Source organism: Solanum tuberosum, unplaced genomic scaffold (assembly GCF_000226075.1).
Source record: "Solanum tuberosum cultivar DM 1-3 516 R44 unplaced genomic scaffold, SolTub_3.0 scf00411, whole genome shotgun sequence".
Lineage (NCBI taxonomy): Eukaryota > Viridiplantae > Streptophyta > Magnoliopsida > Solanales > Solanaceae > Solanum > Solanum tuberosum.
The window spans coordinates 224,205-241,915 of record NW_006239344.1 but is presented as its reverse complement, the minus strand read 5'-3'; the positions used below and the strand labels follow the sequence as shown (position 1 = coordinate 241,915).

Genomic DNA, 17,711 nt, shown 5'->3' with positions numbered 1-17,711 from the left:
AATACTTAACTTGGAACTTGAGCCTTAGAATGAAGTTAAAACGTTCTATAAAGACTCTTGAAAAGCTTGGAGGACTTGCTTGAACTAACTTCTTAACTTCTAAGCTTGACTTCTAATTTCACTTGACTTCTAACTCGACTTGACTTGGAAACTAACTTCACTTGACTTGGAAACTAACTTCACTTGACTTGGAAACTAACTTCACTTGACTTGGAAACTAACTTCACTTGACTTGGAAACTAACTTCACTTGACTTGGAAACTAACTTCACTTGACTTGGAAACTAACTTCACTTGACTTGGAAACTAACTTCACTTGACTTGGAAACTAACTTCACTTGACTTGGAAACTAACTTCACTTGACTTGGAAACTAACTTCACTTGACTTGGAAACTAACTTCACTTGACTTGGAAACTAACTTCACTTGACTTGGAAACTAACTTCACTTGACTTGGAAACTAACTTCACTTGACTTGGAAACTAACTTCACTTGACTTGGAAACTAACTTCACTTGACTTGGAAACTAACTTCACTTGACTTGGAAACTAACTTCACTTGACTTGGAAACTAACTTCACTTGACTTGGAAACTAACTTCACTTGACTTGGAAACTAACTTCACTTGACTTGGAAACTAACTTCACTTGACTTTGAAACTAACTTTACTTGACTTGGAACTAACTCTCCTTAAATTGGATTATGAATTCAAGGTTAATGATTTGTGTTTGGAAGGACCCCATGATGATTAGGAATAATTTAGGACAGCTAAACTTAAGAAAAATTTCGAAATTAAATTCTGAAAACAGCTGAACAGATTTTGTTCACAGAGGGAACACAGCTGCAATGCAAACTTGTTTCCTGAAAGCAGCCTGACTTTTCTCCTTCATGTTGCCAACTCTAAACCCTCTTAACTTCAAGGTTCTTTTCCCAAACACTTGGGGTCATAAACCCCTCAACATACATGGATTCCACTCAAAAACACAACCAAATTTGTCCCAAATCAGCAAGAACTTCAACAACCAAAATAAAATCTTTTCTTGGAATTAAAAACGAGTTGGTGTGTGGGGGTATGAACCAACCAACACTAAGGATCATAAAAATCCCTCAACATACAAGAGATTCAACTCAAATACACAACCCAATCATGTCCCACAACGAACAATAACTTCAACAACACAACTAACAACATCAACAACAACTAACAACTTCAACAACAATTCCAATCTTTTCTCAAATCATAAAATGAGCTTGGTGTGTGGGGAAAGGATCAACCCACACAATAACTCACATACCTTGATAGGGATCACCCCCGACGATTTCCTATGATGATCTTGACGGAACTCCTTGATCTCCTCTTCTTCTTCTCTTCTTTCTCTCTTCTTCTCTTCTTCAACTCAAGAACCCTAACTCTTACCCTTTTAAAAATGGAACAAAAATAATCCACAATCAGCCTAACACAACAATATAACCTCAAAAGAAATGATTTGTGAAAAAGACCCAAAAATGCCCTTAAATTTCCGGACGGACACCCTGCCAACTGCCCAACTTTCAAAGGGCATAACTCGCTCATACGAACTCTGAATCGAGCAAACTCGGTGGCATTGGAAATATCGTTCCAAGGGCTTTCCAAACATAACTGGAACTACTCCTGGATCATCCTGAGCTAGGAGTTATGACTGCTCAAAGTTGGCCAAAATCTCACCTTTTTTCCATACTTAGCCAAATTTCCAGATTTTAAACTTAGCCAAATTTCCAGATTCTGAACTTTTTCCAAAAGTGACTACTTCCAATTTAAATCTTCTTGGAACTCAATGTGCTACATCTAGGGACCTTAACTTAACACTCAAGAAATTTTTATTCCTCGGTAAAATCTCACTCCACATGAAGGACGGCTCGAGTCTTAGTTCGAAAAATTCTCTGGGGTGTTACAGTCTCGAGATATACCATCAATGTTTATGCAGTATGACTTCCCGAGTCATCAATGATCATATTGAAAATATGATTTTGATATGTTCTTTTTAAAAGAGTTTTCAAGAGCAATTACCTCTTTTAAGAGAGTGGTTTGAGCAATTATTTCAAACCAAACAAAGATGTGTTTAAAACACTTATGAGCTAAAGTATATTTTTGGGAGTAGTTTTGAGCACCGAATTGGGGACACGAGTTCATATTAACTCAACTCTCCATAGGAACCATGTAGCCATCATGGGATTTAACGGGTCATACTTGTTAGATGATCACGTAAAGTTAAGCTAGTGGATCCACTAAGTTAAAAGCGTTCTATATGACGGCAAAGTATAGAACAGTTCTGGCAGCGTGGACAAGACGTTGTATCACCACGTAAGCTTATAGTGGTGGTTGTTGGTTAGAGAAACTCCCACAGTAGAAATTGCATGATTCCTCGAGGGATTCTGCTTAGTATGGATGGGGGTATGGGACTTCATTTATGCACTACACAAGTAGACTTTGAGAGGAAGCATGATATTTTTATGATATTATAAATATGATTTTGACGTCATGTTTTAAATAGTTTTACAAGTTTTATATATTGCATGTGTCTTATTGCTTTATATTTGAGTTCAGTTATTCTTGAGTCGAACAGAGCCAAGGTAAGTGTTCTCTTGTACTCCTTTCAAGCTTAAGTTGTTGTTTAGCTGTTCAGCTCGCAGACTCATACATTCCATGTACTGATGCCAATTAACTTGCATCTTATTATGATGCAGACACAGGTACCCAGGATCAGCATCCAGCAAACCGTTGATCCAGCTAAGCACTCCAGAGTCAGTGGTGAGCCTCTTTGCATTTCGGAGGACTCGGTTATTTTGTGTTTCTTAGTTTTGCTTTATTAGGATGTTGCGGGGTCTGTCCCAACATCCATCTCAGTGTTATAGAGGCTTCATAGACAATCAGACAGACAGTCAGTCAGTTAGTATTGAGTCTCTCATCTATGTATATATGTAAATATTCTATTTTGAGACTCGAGTTGCCTTCTTAGCCAGATTTTATCAGTCGGGTTGTTTTATGACCTTTCATTGCATTGAGTTATTCTGTTGAGTTAGGTTTCCGCTGAGTTAAGAAAGCCAGGACAAGGATTCGCTTGGGGGCTAGCAATGGTCTTCGAGTGCTGGCCACATCCAGGGTGTAGGCTCGGGGCGTGACATACCTTTTCTTGAAGTTCACCATGTAGGAAGGCAGATTTCACGTCCAACTGATAGATTTTCCAAGCATTTTGAGCAGCCAAAGCAATCACCAATCTGATGGTATCTAAACGAGCAACGGGAGCAAACACTTCTACATAGTCAACACCATACTCTTGCTTATATCCTTTTGCTACTACGCGAGCTTTGAACTTGTCGACCTCTCCATTTTCCTTCAACTTTGTTTTGTAAACCCATTTGACACCAATGGTTTTCTGATTTTCTGGAAGATTTGTCAACTCCCAAGTATCATTTTTTCAATTGATCTAATCTCCTCGTCCATGGCTTGCTGCCACTTCAGGTCTTTAACGGCATCGGCAAAAGATATAGGATCACAATCTGAAAATAAAGAAAGATGACTTACTGTATTTCCAGATTTCCTAGTCCTATATACCTCATAATTTTCCAACCATCTTGGTGCTCCTCTATTACGTTGTGGACGTTCATTGTTGAACTGAGAATCACCTTATTCATGTTCAACACTTTCAGCATCCTATACAACTGGACTTGCTTGTGAACTGATCTCCAAAGGTCGTTCTGGTTCCTCTTCTTCTTCAACAGAAACTGGAATATGTTGAAACGAATTGTTATCGCTCCAATTTCAGATTGCTTCTTCATTAAAAATAACATCTCGGCTAACAACAATTTTCTTGGTAATAGGATTGAACAAGCGATAAGCTTTTGATTTGTCACTAATACCAAGGAAAATGCACTTCTGACCTTTATCGTCCAACTTTCTCCTCGCCGCATCCGGAATATGTGCATATGCTATACACCCAAAAATCCGAAAGTACTCAACATTTGGTTTTATGCCTACTCCAAGCTTCATGAGGTGTCATACTTTGAATAGAGCTGGTAGGACATCTATTCAATATATGAACGCTCCAACGAACTGCTTCTGCCCAAAAGTCTCTTGGTACGAAATTACTGTCCACTCAAGCAACTATTTATCACTCAAAACTCTTTACAAAAAACACTAAATCATTGTCCGCCACGTGTGGACAAAATGGTTTTGCAAAATCGGATGGATTTCTGTTAATCCATAATGGCGTAAATGAGCTTTTTCTCAAACAAAAATATAACTTTTTAGTAAATGACATAGATGAGATTTTTTTTTCAAATTTCATATATTTGAACCTTTTCCCATTAATATCGTTTGAATCCTTGTTTGAATTTTCCCATATCTGATTCATTCACCCAACCAAAACATCTCCCAACAAAACAAGCATTTTGGTCTTTTTATAAGGAGGATTAAACCAAACAACACAATGATTTGGTGAGATTAATTATTCTTCCATACATACTTTGTGTTTAATTCCATAATTTTGATCAAATAACAAAGCAGGGAGAGGATATATAGTTTCATCAAGTAAAAAGGTTAGTTAACTCATCTTATTTTTGGTACTCTCATCACTATTGAAAACAATGACTTTCTTCAAGTAAATGACAAAAATAGTTTCTCTAAGTTGGATTTTGTTTATGAGAAATTAAGGGCTATGAGCTATGAGGTTTTTAGGACGTTGTCGATGTTCTGGATTTCATAGATATCTTTTAGCAGGTATTATTTTCTGCTCTCACCTTTTTTTGCACCATTGATAACTCTAACCTACAACCTTAAGATTGAATGTAGAAGGTACTTAACTACTCTTTAGTAGATGTCTATAATGTATTTGATGAATGAACTTTAATAAAATAGCAACCACTTGTTTCATTTTCAACAATTGGCTCTGTTTGTATTAGATTACAATTTACAGGTCACATATTGTCAAGACAATGAATTGTATTTTAATATTTCATTCTTCATACCCATGACCATCTAAAAGCATTCAGACAAAGCAGCAGAATTGTATATTACTAATAATCTTGGAATTGCCTTTATATTAAATATATGTATAACCTCCCAAGAAAAATCTAGATCCAGCTTCTTTCTATTGTTGACCTTTACACTTAACAAAATCATATCATTTTGCTCCCATACTCAGCTTACTCACTCTTCAACATTATTGCTAAACTTCAGACAGTGATAAGGTAAGATCTATCTCTTAGGGATTTCATTTTTCATTACGACTCTAAAGATATAACAGAATTGATTTTCCTTTTGATTTATTGACAACATAATAACATGATGAGGATGGTTGAGAAAATGATCCCTTATGTTTGAAATTATCTCTTAAAGATACTTCTGAGTAATTTTGGTCCTTTTACTTTAGGTATTTAAAAGACTTGAGAAGTCGATGAATTATATTTGAATAATCTTGGAATTCTAAATCTTGATCTAGCTATTTGATTTGTCTTTCAACCTATTACTTCAACCTGTCTAACAAAAATATGCCAAAAGGCAAGATTATGCTTAAGGTCTCTTAATCAGAGGTCTCGGTGTGTGGTGGGATGAATGAGAATTGTTTCTGGTATTGTTTTTCTACAACTTTTCCTCTTCTTTCTCCTGATAAAGTTTTATGTAGGTGATCTTTATACATCAGATTTTAAGAACCTGAAGGAAATTTTACTTTTTCACAGACTACTGAAAATTACAATCATGGAAAGAGGAAAAGAAAATCATCAAGTAAGAGAGGAAGAGAAAGCAAACAACTCATCGGTATGCCCCCTATAGCTATGCTATGTGCCTGTATAGAATAACATATTGCATGGTAGAAATGTGGTTGTAAATTTGATATGAGTATAACAGTTGGTCTTTTGGCAGGTATCGTTTTCTGCTCTTCGCAAGGACGTTGCCAATGTTCTAGATTTCATGGAGAGATTACAGAATGAAGAAGTTATTGATGTGGATCTAATTGAAAAGCTGAAATTGAACCTGACATTTATTTGTACATATGTCCAGCTTTCTTATTTCGATTTGGAGCAGTTTGAAGACATAATGACTGGAAAAAGACAAGAGGTTAAGAATCTCCTTCAACCAATTTTGGATGATGATGAAAACAACGTCGGGTGTGAATATGTCCTTGCTATCCTCGCCTGTAATGTGGATGACTGTATCAGCTTGCATCATCGTTCTAAATCAGATGCCACCATAACGGATGAGCAATTGGACTTCCTCCTCTTGAATCTCCATCATCTATCCAAGTATCGTGCTGAAAAGATGTTTCCATTAGAGACTCAATATGAGGTTCTCCAGAATGTATGTGGCAATGTAAGAGATTTCCATGGGTTGATAGTGAATGGTTACATTGAGCACGAGATAGTTGAATATGTCTTACCTCAGTTTCAACTGATGGCTGAGAGAGTAGGACACTTCCTTTGGGAGGATCATATTGATAAAGACTCTAAACTCTCCGAGATAGATGAGGATGATCAGACTGATGCAAACTCTGGCTGAGAGAGTAGGACACTTCCTTTGGGAGGATCATATTGATAAAGACTCTAAACTCTCCGAGATAGATGAGGATGATCAGACTGATGAAAACTCTCAACTCTCCGAGCTAGATAAGAATGATCAGACTGATGAAAACTTTCAACTCTCCGAGCTAGATAAGGATGATCAGACTGATGAAAACTCTCAACTCTCCGAGCTAGATGAGGATGATCAGACTGATGAAGACGGTCGACTCTCCAAGCTAGATAAGAATGATCTGACTGATGAAGACTCTGAACTCTCCGAGTTAGATGAGGATGATCAGAATGATAGAGACTCTCGACTCATCAAGCTAGCACATCTACTCTTGAAGATTGTTCCAACTGAACTGGAGTTTCTGCACATATGTTATACAAATTTGAAAGCTTCAACTTCAGTAGAAATTGGACTCTTCATTAAGCAGCTCCTGGAAACCTCTCCGGACATTCTTCGGGAATATCTTATTCATCTACAAGAGCACATGGTAACTGTTACTACCCCTAGCACTTTAGGGGCTCGAAACATTCATGTCATGAATGAGTTCCTATTAATTATTCTTTCTGATATGCCCAAGGACTTTATTCATCATGACAAATTATTTGATCTATTGGCACTTGTTGGAGCACTTATCAAGGAGGTATCAACTCTTGTTCGCGACTTAGAAGAGAAATTCAGGAATAAAGAGAGTACCGATGAGACAAATCGTGCAACCCTAAAGTTGCCGGAAAATATTGATCTCCTCAAGGAAGATCTCAAACATGTTTATCTGAAAGTCCCGGATTCATCTCAATGTTGCTTCCCCATGAGTGATGGACCTCTCTTCATGCATCTGCTACAGAGACACTTGGATGATTTGCTGGATTCCAATGCTTATTCAATTGCTTTGATAAAGGAACAAATTGGGCTGGTGAAACAAGACCTCGAATCGATAAGATCTTTTTTCGTGAATATTGAGCAAGAATGGCATAAGGATCTCTAGGCACGTGTTTTAGATGTGGCATATGAGGCAAAAGATGACATTGATTCAATTATTGTTAGAGATAATGGTCTCTTACATCTTATTTTCTCACTTCCCATTACCATAAAGAAGATCAAGCTTATCAAAGAAGAGGACTTTGATTTACATGAGAAGATTCCCAAGAACATAGATCTCATCGTTGTGAACTCTCCCAAGAAACCAGTTGAGAGTAAGTCATTGACAACTGAGAAAATAATTGTAGGTTTTGAGGAGGAGACAAAATGGATAGTTAGAAAGCTCACTGGTGGACCGACAGATCTAGATGTCATTTCGATCACTGGTATGCCGGGTTCAGGTAAAACTACTTTGGCATACAAAGTATACAATAATAAATCAGTGTCTAGTCATTTCGACCTTCGTGCATGGTGCACAGTTGACCAAGAATATGACGAGAAGAAGTTGTTGGATAAAATTTTCAATCAAGTTAGTGACTCTGATTCAACATTGAGTGAGAACATTGATGTTGCTGATAAGCTACGGAAACAACTGTTTGGAAAGAGGTATCTTATTGTCTTAGATGATGTGTGGGATACTACTACATGGGGTGAGTTAACAAGACCTTTTCCAGAAGTTAAGAAAGGAAGCAGAATTATATTGACAACTCGAGAAAAGGAAGTGGCTTTGCATGGAAAGCTCTACACTGCTCCTCTTAACCTTCGATTGGTAAGATCAGAAGAAAGTTGGGAGTTATTAGAGAAAAGGGCATTTGGAAACGAGAGTTGCCCTGATGAACTATTGGATGTTGGTAAAGAAATAGCCGAAAATTGTAAAGGGCATCCTTGGGTGGTGGATCTGATTTCTGGAGTCATTGCTGGGAGGGAAAAGAAAAAGACTGTGTGGCTTGAAGTTCAAAATAATTTGAGTTCCTTTATTTTGAATAGTGAAGTGGAAGTGATGAAGGTTATAGAATTAAGTTATGGCCATTTGCCACATCACATCAAGCCATGCTTGCTTTCCTTAGCAAGTAGTCCGAAGGACACTACAATTTCTATCCTTAACTTCAAAGTTTTATCAAGTGCTGAAGGATTTATGGAAAAGACAGAAATGAAGAGTATGGAAGAAGTGGTGAAGATTTATTTGGATGTTTTAATTTCCAGTAGCTTGGTAATTTGTTTCAATGAGATAGGTGATCACCTGACTTTCCGACTTCATGATCTTGTGCATGACTTTTGTTTGATAAAAGCAAGAAAGGAAAAGTTGTTTGATTGGATAAGTTCAAGTGCTCCATCAGATTTGTTGCATCGTGAAATTACCATTGATTATGATGATGAGGAGCAGTTTGGGCTTAATTTTGTCCTGTTCGGTTCAAATAAGAAAAGGCATTCTGGTAAACACCTCTATTCTTTGAGCATAAATGGACACAAGCTGGACGACCATCTTTCTGATACATTTCACCTAAGACACTTGAGGCTTCTTAGAGTGTTGTCCCTGGATCCCTCTTTTATCATGGTGAAAGATTCTTTGCTGAATGAAATATGCATGTTGAATCATTTGAGGTACTTAAGAATTGGGACACAAGTTAAATCACTGCCTTTGTCTTTATCAAACCTGTGGAATCTAGAAATCTTGTTGGTGGATAACGAAGAATCAACCTTGATACTATTACCGAGAATTTGGGATCTTGTAAAGTTGCGAGTGCTGGTCATGACTGCTTGTTCTTTCTTTGATATGGATGCAGATGAATCAATACTGATAGCAGAGGACACAAAGTTAGAGAAGTTGACACTATTAGGGCAACTCCTGCTTTTCTATTCGAAAGATACAGAGGATATTTTGAAAAGGCTTCCCAATCTTCAATTGCTTCAGTTTGAACTCAAGGAATCATGGGATTATTCAACAGAGCAATACTGGTTCCCAAAATTGGATTGCCTAACTGAACTAGAAGACCTCACAGTACGTTTTATAAGTTCAAACATAAATGACAGTAGGCCCTCTGCAGCCATAAATCGGCCATGGGATTTTCACTTCCCTTCGAATTTGAAAACATTGTCGTTGAGTGAGTTTCCTCTGACATCCGATTCACTATCAACAATAGCGAGACTGCCCAACCTTGAAGAGTTTTCCATTTATGATACAATCATCCATGGGGAAGAATGGAACATGGGGGAGGAAGACACCTTTGAGAATCTCAAATTTTTGAACTTGCATCAACCGACTCTTTCCAAGTGGAAGGTTGGAGAGGAATCCTTTCCCTCCCTTGAGAAATTAAAACTGCGGGCATGTCGTAAGCTTGAGAAGATTCCGCCTAGTTTTGGAGATATTTATTCATTGAAAATTATCAAACTTGTAAAGAGCCCTCAACTTGAAGATTCTGCTCTCAAGATTAAGGAATACGCTGAAGATATGAGGGGAGGGGACAAGCTTCAGATCCTTGGCCAGAAGAATATCCCGTTATATAAGTAGCATTATGGTTGAAAAGTATATTGTACTTTGCTGGGTGATATTGTATATGATTAAGAAAATTCTGTTAAGTTGTTATTTTAAACATTACTATTCCTATCACTGCCACTAGGTATCTTATTCTATGCTATGTTGTTTGCCATTGTCATTCTCTCTTTATTTTTTTCTTTGCATTCACACACACATTAATTTTCTTGTAGACTGCGTATTATCCGTCTGTATTATCCATATGCAAGACAAATCTAGAATTTGATGTTTACAAGTTTTTATGGCGACCTCGGATTAATATCAATAAAAATTAGATTCTCAATCACATATTTATAATTATTAAGTCGATAACTTAATACACATATGCATAGGATTGACAAAAGTTGAGGGATTCACTTGAATTCATAGATTACACTGTGGATTTGTCTTTGGCTGTCCAAACCTCCTTTGTGTCTAACTTGGTCTGAAGTCCCATCTTATGTGCTCAAAGCACAATCGTTTAACCTCAATCAAGGTACTGATTTAAAACAACATTGATACTACTGTCACAAACCCAACGACCTTTCATCACAAACATACAACCAACTTAGGCTGAAATCACACTTTGAACGAAAATAAGTGTGTTTATCAAACTGACTCGTAGTAGAACACTGAAATACCTTCTTCTAAATGTTCAACAAATGAGATTGCCAGCACTCAAATGAATGAAAGGTTCATATTAATCTTCAAAGAGAAATACAAAAATACATGACCACAAGTACATTGACAGCACCATTTCAACAGAAGAAGTTCAAGTCACTAGCGAAAGTTAAACTGATACATAATGATACAAAATAGGTATACATAGTTGAACATCTCCCCCCCCCCCCCCCCCAAAACCCCAAAAAATACAATAGTTTGTCCTTACTGATATAGCACAACAACAAGAGTTTAAACTCATTATTTGTAATTAATTGCTGCGAAGTCGCTCAACAAAGGGTCAAATCGCTTCACTGCCACCATAACCAGCACTGCAACTACACAAGGCTCAAGCAAGTAAACGCGGGTGAAAGATTAACATAGAACTCATACCTGAAGGTCTTCCTAAGAAGAAACCAGAGAGCAATTCCCGTTGCTATATGGAGTCAATGCTGCATCTTCATCAATATTCCAAACAAAACCAGGAGTGTCAAACCTCCTTCCTGACACTGTCCTGTATATGTAAAGTTTCTCAACAGGGCAACTTTCTGGTCTCGTATCCGGATGACCCCTCTCATCTATAACTTCAACATTAAGCCCTGGCAACTTCTGGGCTAACAGCTTACATGCTTCAAAACTTACTGAACAATTAGACATCCAAAGGGATCGCATTGTCTCCAGCTTTGCAGCATTAGCCAACAGAGCCTCATCGCCAAAAGGGCAGTCTCTAATCTCCAACTTACGGAGGCTCTCACAACCAGAGAGAATATAGTGGAGGCCTAGATCGCTATCCCCTGCAAAAGCTAAGGAAATCATCTCTAACTTCTTAACATGGACCCCGATGTACTCAAACACACGATCTGTAAGGAGGCCAGAAAGAGAAAGTCGCCGCAATTCCTTGCAGTGTTGCACAATGGCCCCAAAACCAGCATCAAGTGGTTCAAGGGTTAAGTAATCAGGAGTTCGAGGCTCGATAATACACAAACGAAATCGGATCATGTTAGGACGGTTCCTTGCAATAGTAACTAAGGCGTCATTTGTCATTTGGCGGCAGAAGTATAAAACTGACTGAAGCTTAAGGCAGCCCATTGAGACAGCTACAAGGCCTTGCTCTGTCAAGGATACATTAGGTCCTGGAGCAAATGGATCAGAAGGAAACACCCTAAGCTCTTGAAGTTCCTTACAAGTGTTGGCAATCTCCTCAAGACCGTTCATGTATCCCTTCTCAGAAAAAAAAAACAGTTAATGTATCGAGCCATGACTATTGAAAACACGCACCAGCAACAGGTATCAGATAACTCTGTCCACCAATGATATGACATATGGGAAGAATCATCTAGGATTTTTGTCTCCGCTGAAATTTGAACTTGAGACCTTAGCGCTCTCAATCACTTCATCGACTACAAACGGAGAGTATTGGAAGTTTGATTAACTTTCTTATCTCTTTCCTTTGTGGCAGATAAGCATACTTGTGCACCGGCAAAGTTAAAGGCCATAGTTATCCACTGAAGCCATGCTAAATGTCATGTTAATGTATTATGCCTAAAAATAATTAATATAACTTGGAAAAATGTTGAATTTTTTTTATTTATTTTTTTCGTAAGTGATACAAAGTTAAAAATATGAAAACAAGTATTTGGAGTTTCTAAAATATTGGAATATTCTGGCAAAATTTGGGCGGAGAATTGTGACAGTTCATGTCCAAACGTGATTACCCATTGGCAAATATCCAGATTCTTCATACATATAAGTGTCAAACAACAAAATGTGGCAAGGAGAAAAAGTAAATCAAATATATTCTGGAGGATAAATTGGCAGCACCAACAGGTTCTTACACCTTTTTACTGTTCTTGTTGATTTTTTAATAAAGAAATTAAGAAAATAACAGAGAAAGACTTTGAGAGAAAAAAATAATGCAGTATTATCAAAGAGAATTATTTTATTAATAATTTAGAGACATACATTATAGATATAATTCCTAACTAAAAATAGAAAAATATTCTACTAACTTATCAGTAAAATTTAAATAACAAATAAAAGAACTAACTCCTAAATTCAAGTCACATAGGACTCTAATAAAATAATTTAAAAACCCTAAAAATAGCAAACTGATTTAGTCCGGATTAGCAAGAGTATAAATTATGCACAATCCCACAAAAGAGTTTACTTGGTTGAAGATATGATTGAAAAGTGTCTACAATGTGTTTGATGAAAGTCTTAATTGAAATATTTCTTAATATCAACTAGAAATTGAGTAGATTCCAAACTGAATATCAAATATTTCTGAGTAGTTCAAACGTATTTTTTTGTCATTTTCTTCTTAACATGAATGATTTGGTGTCCTATTACTAGTTGTCAACTCTCCTAAAAAGCTAGTTGAAAGAAAGTCATTGACAACTGGTAAAATAATTGTAGGTTTTGTGGAGGATACAAACTGGATACTTAGAAAGCTCACTTGTGGACCGGCAGATCTGGATGTCATTTCAATCACTGGTATGCCAGGTTCAGGTAAAACGACTTTGGCGTACAAAGTCTACAATGATAAATCAATATCTAGTCATTTAGACCTTCGTGCATGGTTCACAGTTGGCCAAGAATATGATGAGAAGAAGTTGTTGGATAAAAATTTTAATCAAGTTAGTGACTCAGATTCAAAATTGAGTGAGATTATTGATGTTGCTGATAAGCTACAGAAACAACTGTATGGAGAGAGGTAGCTTATTGTCTTAGATGACTTGTGGGATACCGTAACATGGGAGGAGTTAACAAGAACTTTTCCCGAAGTTGAGAAAGGAAGTAGAATTATATTGATGACTCGAGAAAAGAAAGTGTCTTTGCATGGAAAGTTCCACACTGATCCTCTTGACCTCTGATTTTTAAGCCCGGAAGAAAGTTGGGAGTTATTAGAGAAAAGGGCATTTGGGAAAGAGAGTTGCCCAGATGAACTGTTGGATGTTGGAAAAGAAATAGCTCGAAAATGTAAAGGGTTTCCTTTGGTGGCTGATCTGATTGCTGGAGTCATTGCGGGTTTGGAAAAGAAAAAGTCTGTGTGGCTTGAAGTTCAAAATAATTTGAATTCCTTTATTTTGAACAGTAAAGTGGAAGTGATGAAGGTTATAAAATTAAGTTATGACCATTTACCAGATCACCTCAAGCCATGCTTTCTTTACTTTGCAAGTTTCCAGAAGGACAGAAAGATTTTAGTCATTTATTTGAAAGATGTATGGTGTGCCGAAGGACTTGTGGGACAGACTTAGATGAAGAGTGTGGAAGAAGTGACGGAGATTTATTTGGATAATTTGATTTCCAGTAGCTTGGTAATTGTTTCAATGAGGAATAGTTGTTTGAATGGATAAGTTCAAGTTCTCCATCATCTTCTTCAGATTTGTTGCCACGTCAAATGACTATTCTTTGATGATAACTGGATACAGGCAGTGCGACCATCTTCTTGATACATGTCACCTAAGACACTTGAGGCTACTTAGAGTGTTGAGTCTGTATTGCTGTTTTCTCAAGGAAAATGATAAACCACCCCTGGTACTACTACCGGGAATTTGGAATCTTGTAAAGTTGCGAGTGTTGGTCATGAGTTGTTGCTCTTTCTTTGATTTGGATACAGATGAACCAGTACTTATAGCAGAGGACACAAAGTTAGAGAACTTGAGATATTTAGGGAAACTCATGCTTTCCTATTCGAAATACACAGAGGATATTTTCAAAAGGTTTCCCAATCTTCAAGTTCTTGAATTACGTATCAAGGGATCATATGACTACTCAACAGAGCAATATTGGTTCCCAAAATTGGACTTCCTAAATGAACTAGAATCCCTCAGAGTAGGAGTAGGTTTTGAAAGTTCAAACACCTCTGTAGCGACAAAATGGTCGTGGGATTTTCACTTCCCTTCGAATTTGAAACAATTGTGACTGTATGACATTCCTCTGACATCCGATGCACTATCAACAATAGCGAGACTTCCCAACCTTAAAGAGCTGACTCTTGTTCACTCAATCATCCAGGGAGGAGAATGGAACATGGGGGAGGAAGACACCTTTGAGAATCTCAAAATTTTGAGGTTGGATGAAGTGACTCTTACTAAGTGGAAAGTTGAAGACGAATCTTTTCCCGTTCTTGAGAAATAATATCTGTTGGAATGTGACAAGCTTGAGGAGATTCCGCCTAGATTCGGGTATATTTGTTCGTTAAAAGTTGTCAAGCTTGTAGAGAGCCCTCAACTTAAAGATTCTGCTATGAAGATTAAGGAATATGTTGAAGATATGATGGGAGGGGACGAACTTCTGGTCGTTGCCGGAATAATATCCCGTTACTTAAGTAGCTCTTAAGCACTATGTGTGAAAAGTCTTGAGCTCTCTTACCCTGTGAGTACAGATGAATTTATTGCCTACTCTACTTCATTTTATGTGGCAGAATTTGGGGGGCAACTAAGTTTGAGAAAGAAATGAATACTTTTGGAACCGCTTTTCTTGAACATGCCATGACATTTTTGTGGCTTTAAAAGCATATCATTAAGAGTAAAATGAGACGTTCAAAATTAAGTTATTTGAAAATATGGAAAAGACGTCGTTCTTTTTTAAACATACTAAAAAAAAAGAGTGCCACATAAAATGGAATAACTTCTCTTTGTTCCAATTTATTTTGACCAGTGTAACATTCTTTGCAGGGTGCATGCAAGAAGATGGTTACAATTCTCTTTGCTTTGCCAGCCTATTTTTCTCTTATTTATGTGCACCATAGACTCATGTCTTTGAATTTAAGCCATTCTACCACTCGAATTCCTAATCTTGGCAAGATGAGCAGACACTCTTACAAATTGCAGCGGCTGTGGGTAAGTTCTAGCTTGAGTGTCACTTTTGTATAGATTTGCATGCTCTCGATAGTTTGGAGACTCGATACGATACATGTTTGAAATTTAGAGAAGAATTTTTTTTGAATCTTATGGTTTTAAACTTGTTGTGCCATTCTTACAAAGGAGTGTCAAAAATGGGAATGTTGAAATTTAAAGGATGCATTCTTTTTTAAACAGGCTAAAAAAGGAGGTTAACACACATCATTATCATCATATATTACTGAAGGCATAATACATAAATGTGGCCTTTAACTTGTAATCCTTGCATCTGAATGTGACTGACTGTAGGTGCTAGATTATATTGAAGATACCGGTCTTGAGGAGATTGCCGACTATTGCAAGGACCTTGAATAACTTAGGGTATTTTCTTCTGATCCATATGCGCAAGAACTGAATGTATCCTTGACTGAGAGAGACCTTTGTCACGCCCCGAGCCTACACCCTGGGCGGGACCGGCACTCGGAGACCATTGCTGGCCCCAAGCGAACCCTTGGCCTGACTTTCTTAACTCAGCGGAAACTTATCTCAAAAGCATAACTCAATGCAATGAAAGGTTATAAAACAACCAACGGATAAAATCTGGCCAAAACGGCAACTCGAGTCTCAAAATAGAATATTTACATATATATACACAAAAGAGAGACTCAAACTAACTGACTGATTGACTGTCTATGAAGCCTCTAAAATACTGAGATGGATGTTGGGACAGACCCCGCAACATCCTAATAAAACAAAACTTAAGAACATAAATAATTGAGTCCTCCGGAATGCAAGGAGGCTTACCACTGACTCTGGAGTGCTCAACTGGATCAACGGCGTACTAGATGCTGATCCTGGGTACCTGCGTCTGCATCATAACCAGATGCAGTGTTGGGTGTTTGAGTTTGATTTACACCCTTAGCTAGTAAGAGTAATCTCATTCGAGGACGAATGTTCCCAAGGGGGAGATATTGTAACATCCGGCAATTTGAAATAGCTTTGAAGAGGCTTAGAATTGGAAATTTTCATTTTTGGAAAGAATTTTTAAAGTTTTGGAAATTTGGCTAAGTATGGAAATCGTGAATTTTTGGCCAACTTTGAACAGTCATAAATTCTTGCCCAGAATGATTTAGGTGGAGTTCCAGTTATGGTTGCAAAGTTCGTGGGACGATCTTTCCAACGCCACCGAGTTTGCTCAATTCCGAGTTCATATGAGCGAGTTATGGCCATTGAAAGTTGGGCAGTTGGCAGGGAATCCGTCCGGGAATCATTAAGGGCATTTTGGTCTTTTCCCTAGCCTTTTATTTTGGTTATATAAATGTGTTAGGCTGATCATTTTGATCAGTTTTACCATTTTTTTTTTTAAAAGAGTGAGGGTTTTGAGAGAAGAAGAAGAGAAGAAGAAGAGAAGAAGAAGAGAAGAAGAAGAGAAGAAGAAGAGAAGAAGAAGAGAAGAAGAAGAGAAGAAGAAGAGAAGAAGAAGAGAAGAAGAAGAGAAGAAGAAGAGAAGAAGAAGAGAAGAAGAAGAGAAGAAGAAGAGAAGAAGAAGAGAAGAAGAAGAGAAGAAGAAGAGAAGAAGAAGAGAAGAAGAAGAGAAGAAGAAGAGAAGAAGAAGAGAAGAAGAAGAGAAGAAGAAGAGAAGAAGGGAAGAAGAAGAGAAGAAGAGGAGATCAAGCAAGGAGATCATCGTGGGTTTTCGTCGGGGGTGATCCCTATCAAGGTATGTGAGCTTTTAGTGTTGGGTGATCCTTTCCCCCACACACCTAGCCCCTTTTCTTATCAAGAAAGGATTGGCTTTGTTGATAAAGTTGTTAGTTGTTGTGGTTGAAGTTGTTGGAGTTGTTAAAGTTGTTAGTTGTGTTGTGTTGTTAATGTTGTTGAAGTTGTAGTTGTGTTGTGTAGAAGTTCTTGTTGGTTTGGGACATGATTGGAGTGTGTTTTTGAGTTGAAATCTATTGCATATTAAAGGGTTTTAAGGATTCTAAGTGTTTAGGGCCGGAACCAAAAGGGTTTTAGAGTTGGAAAAATGAAGGAGGAAGTCGGGCTTCTTACATGAAACAAGTCCGTGTCGCGGACTTGTTCCCTCTGTGAACAAAATCTGCTCCGCGTCGCGGACAGGACGCGGACTCCACTGTTTTCAGAATTTATGTTCGAAGATTTTCTTAAGTTTGGCTGTCCCAAATCATTCCTAAATCATTCCTAAACATCATGAGGTCCTTCCAAACACCAATCAAGTCC

At 37.6% G+C, this 17,711-nt stretch overlaps 1 protein-coding gene and 2 pseudogenes across 1 annotated transcript; 2 read left to right on the top strand and 1 right to left on the bottom strand.

The window, feature by feature from the left end:
- The first annotated feature begins 5,732 nt into the window (after nt 1-5,732).
- LOC102584041 (putative late blight resistance protein homolog R1B-23) lies at nt 5,733-10,036 on the top strand (annotated as a pseudogene).
- A 998-nt stretch (nt 10,037-11,034) lies between these two features.
- LOC107058008 (protein TRANSPORT INHIBITOR RESPONSE 1-like) lies at nt 11,035-12,125 on the bottom strand. Its single transcript, XM_015303246.1, has 2 exons — nt 12,099-12,125; nt 11,035-11,850 (listed from the first exon to the last, which is right to left on the bottom strand). The coding sequence occupies exons 1-2, from the start codon at nt 12,123-12,125 to the stop codon at nt 11,035-11,037; spliced, it is 843 nt and encodes a 280-aa protein (XP_015158732.1).
- A 126-nt stretch (nt 12,126-12,251) lies between these two features.
- Nucleotides 12,252-14,963, top strand: LOC107058007 (putative late blight resistance protein homolog R1B-12; annotated as a pseudogene).
- Nucleotides 14,964-17,711: the final 2,748 nt, after the last annotated feature.

Coding starts and splice junctions, on each gene's coding strand:
- LOC107058008 (XM_015303246.1), bottom strand. CDS start 12,125: ATGGCCTTTAACTTTGCCGGTGCACAA. Junction 11,851..12,098: donor TTAACTTTGCCGGTGCACAA/GTATGCTTATCT, acceptor TTTTCTGAGAAG/GGATACATGAACGGTCTTGA.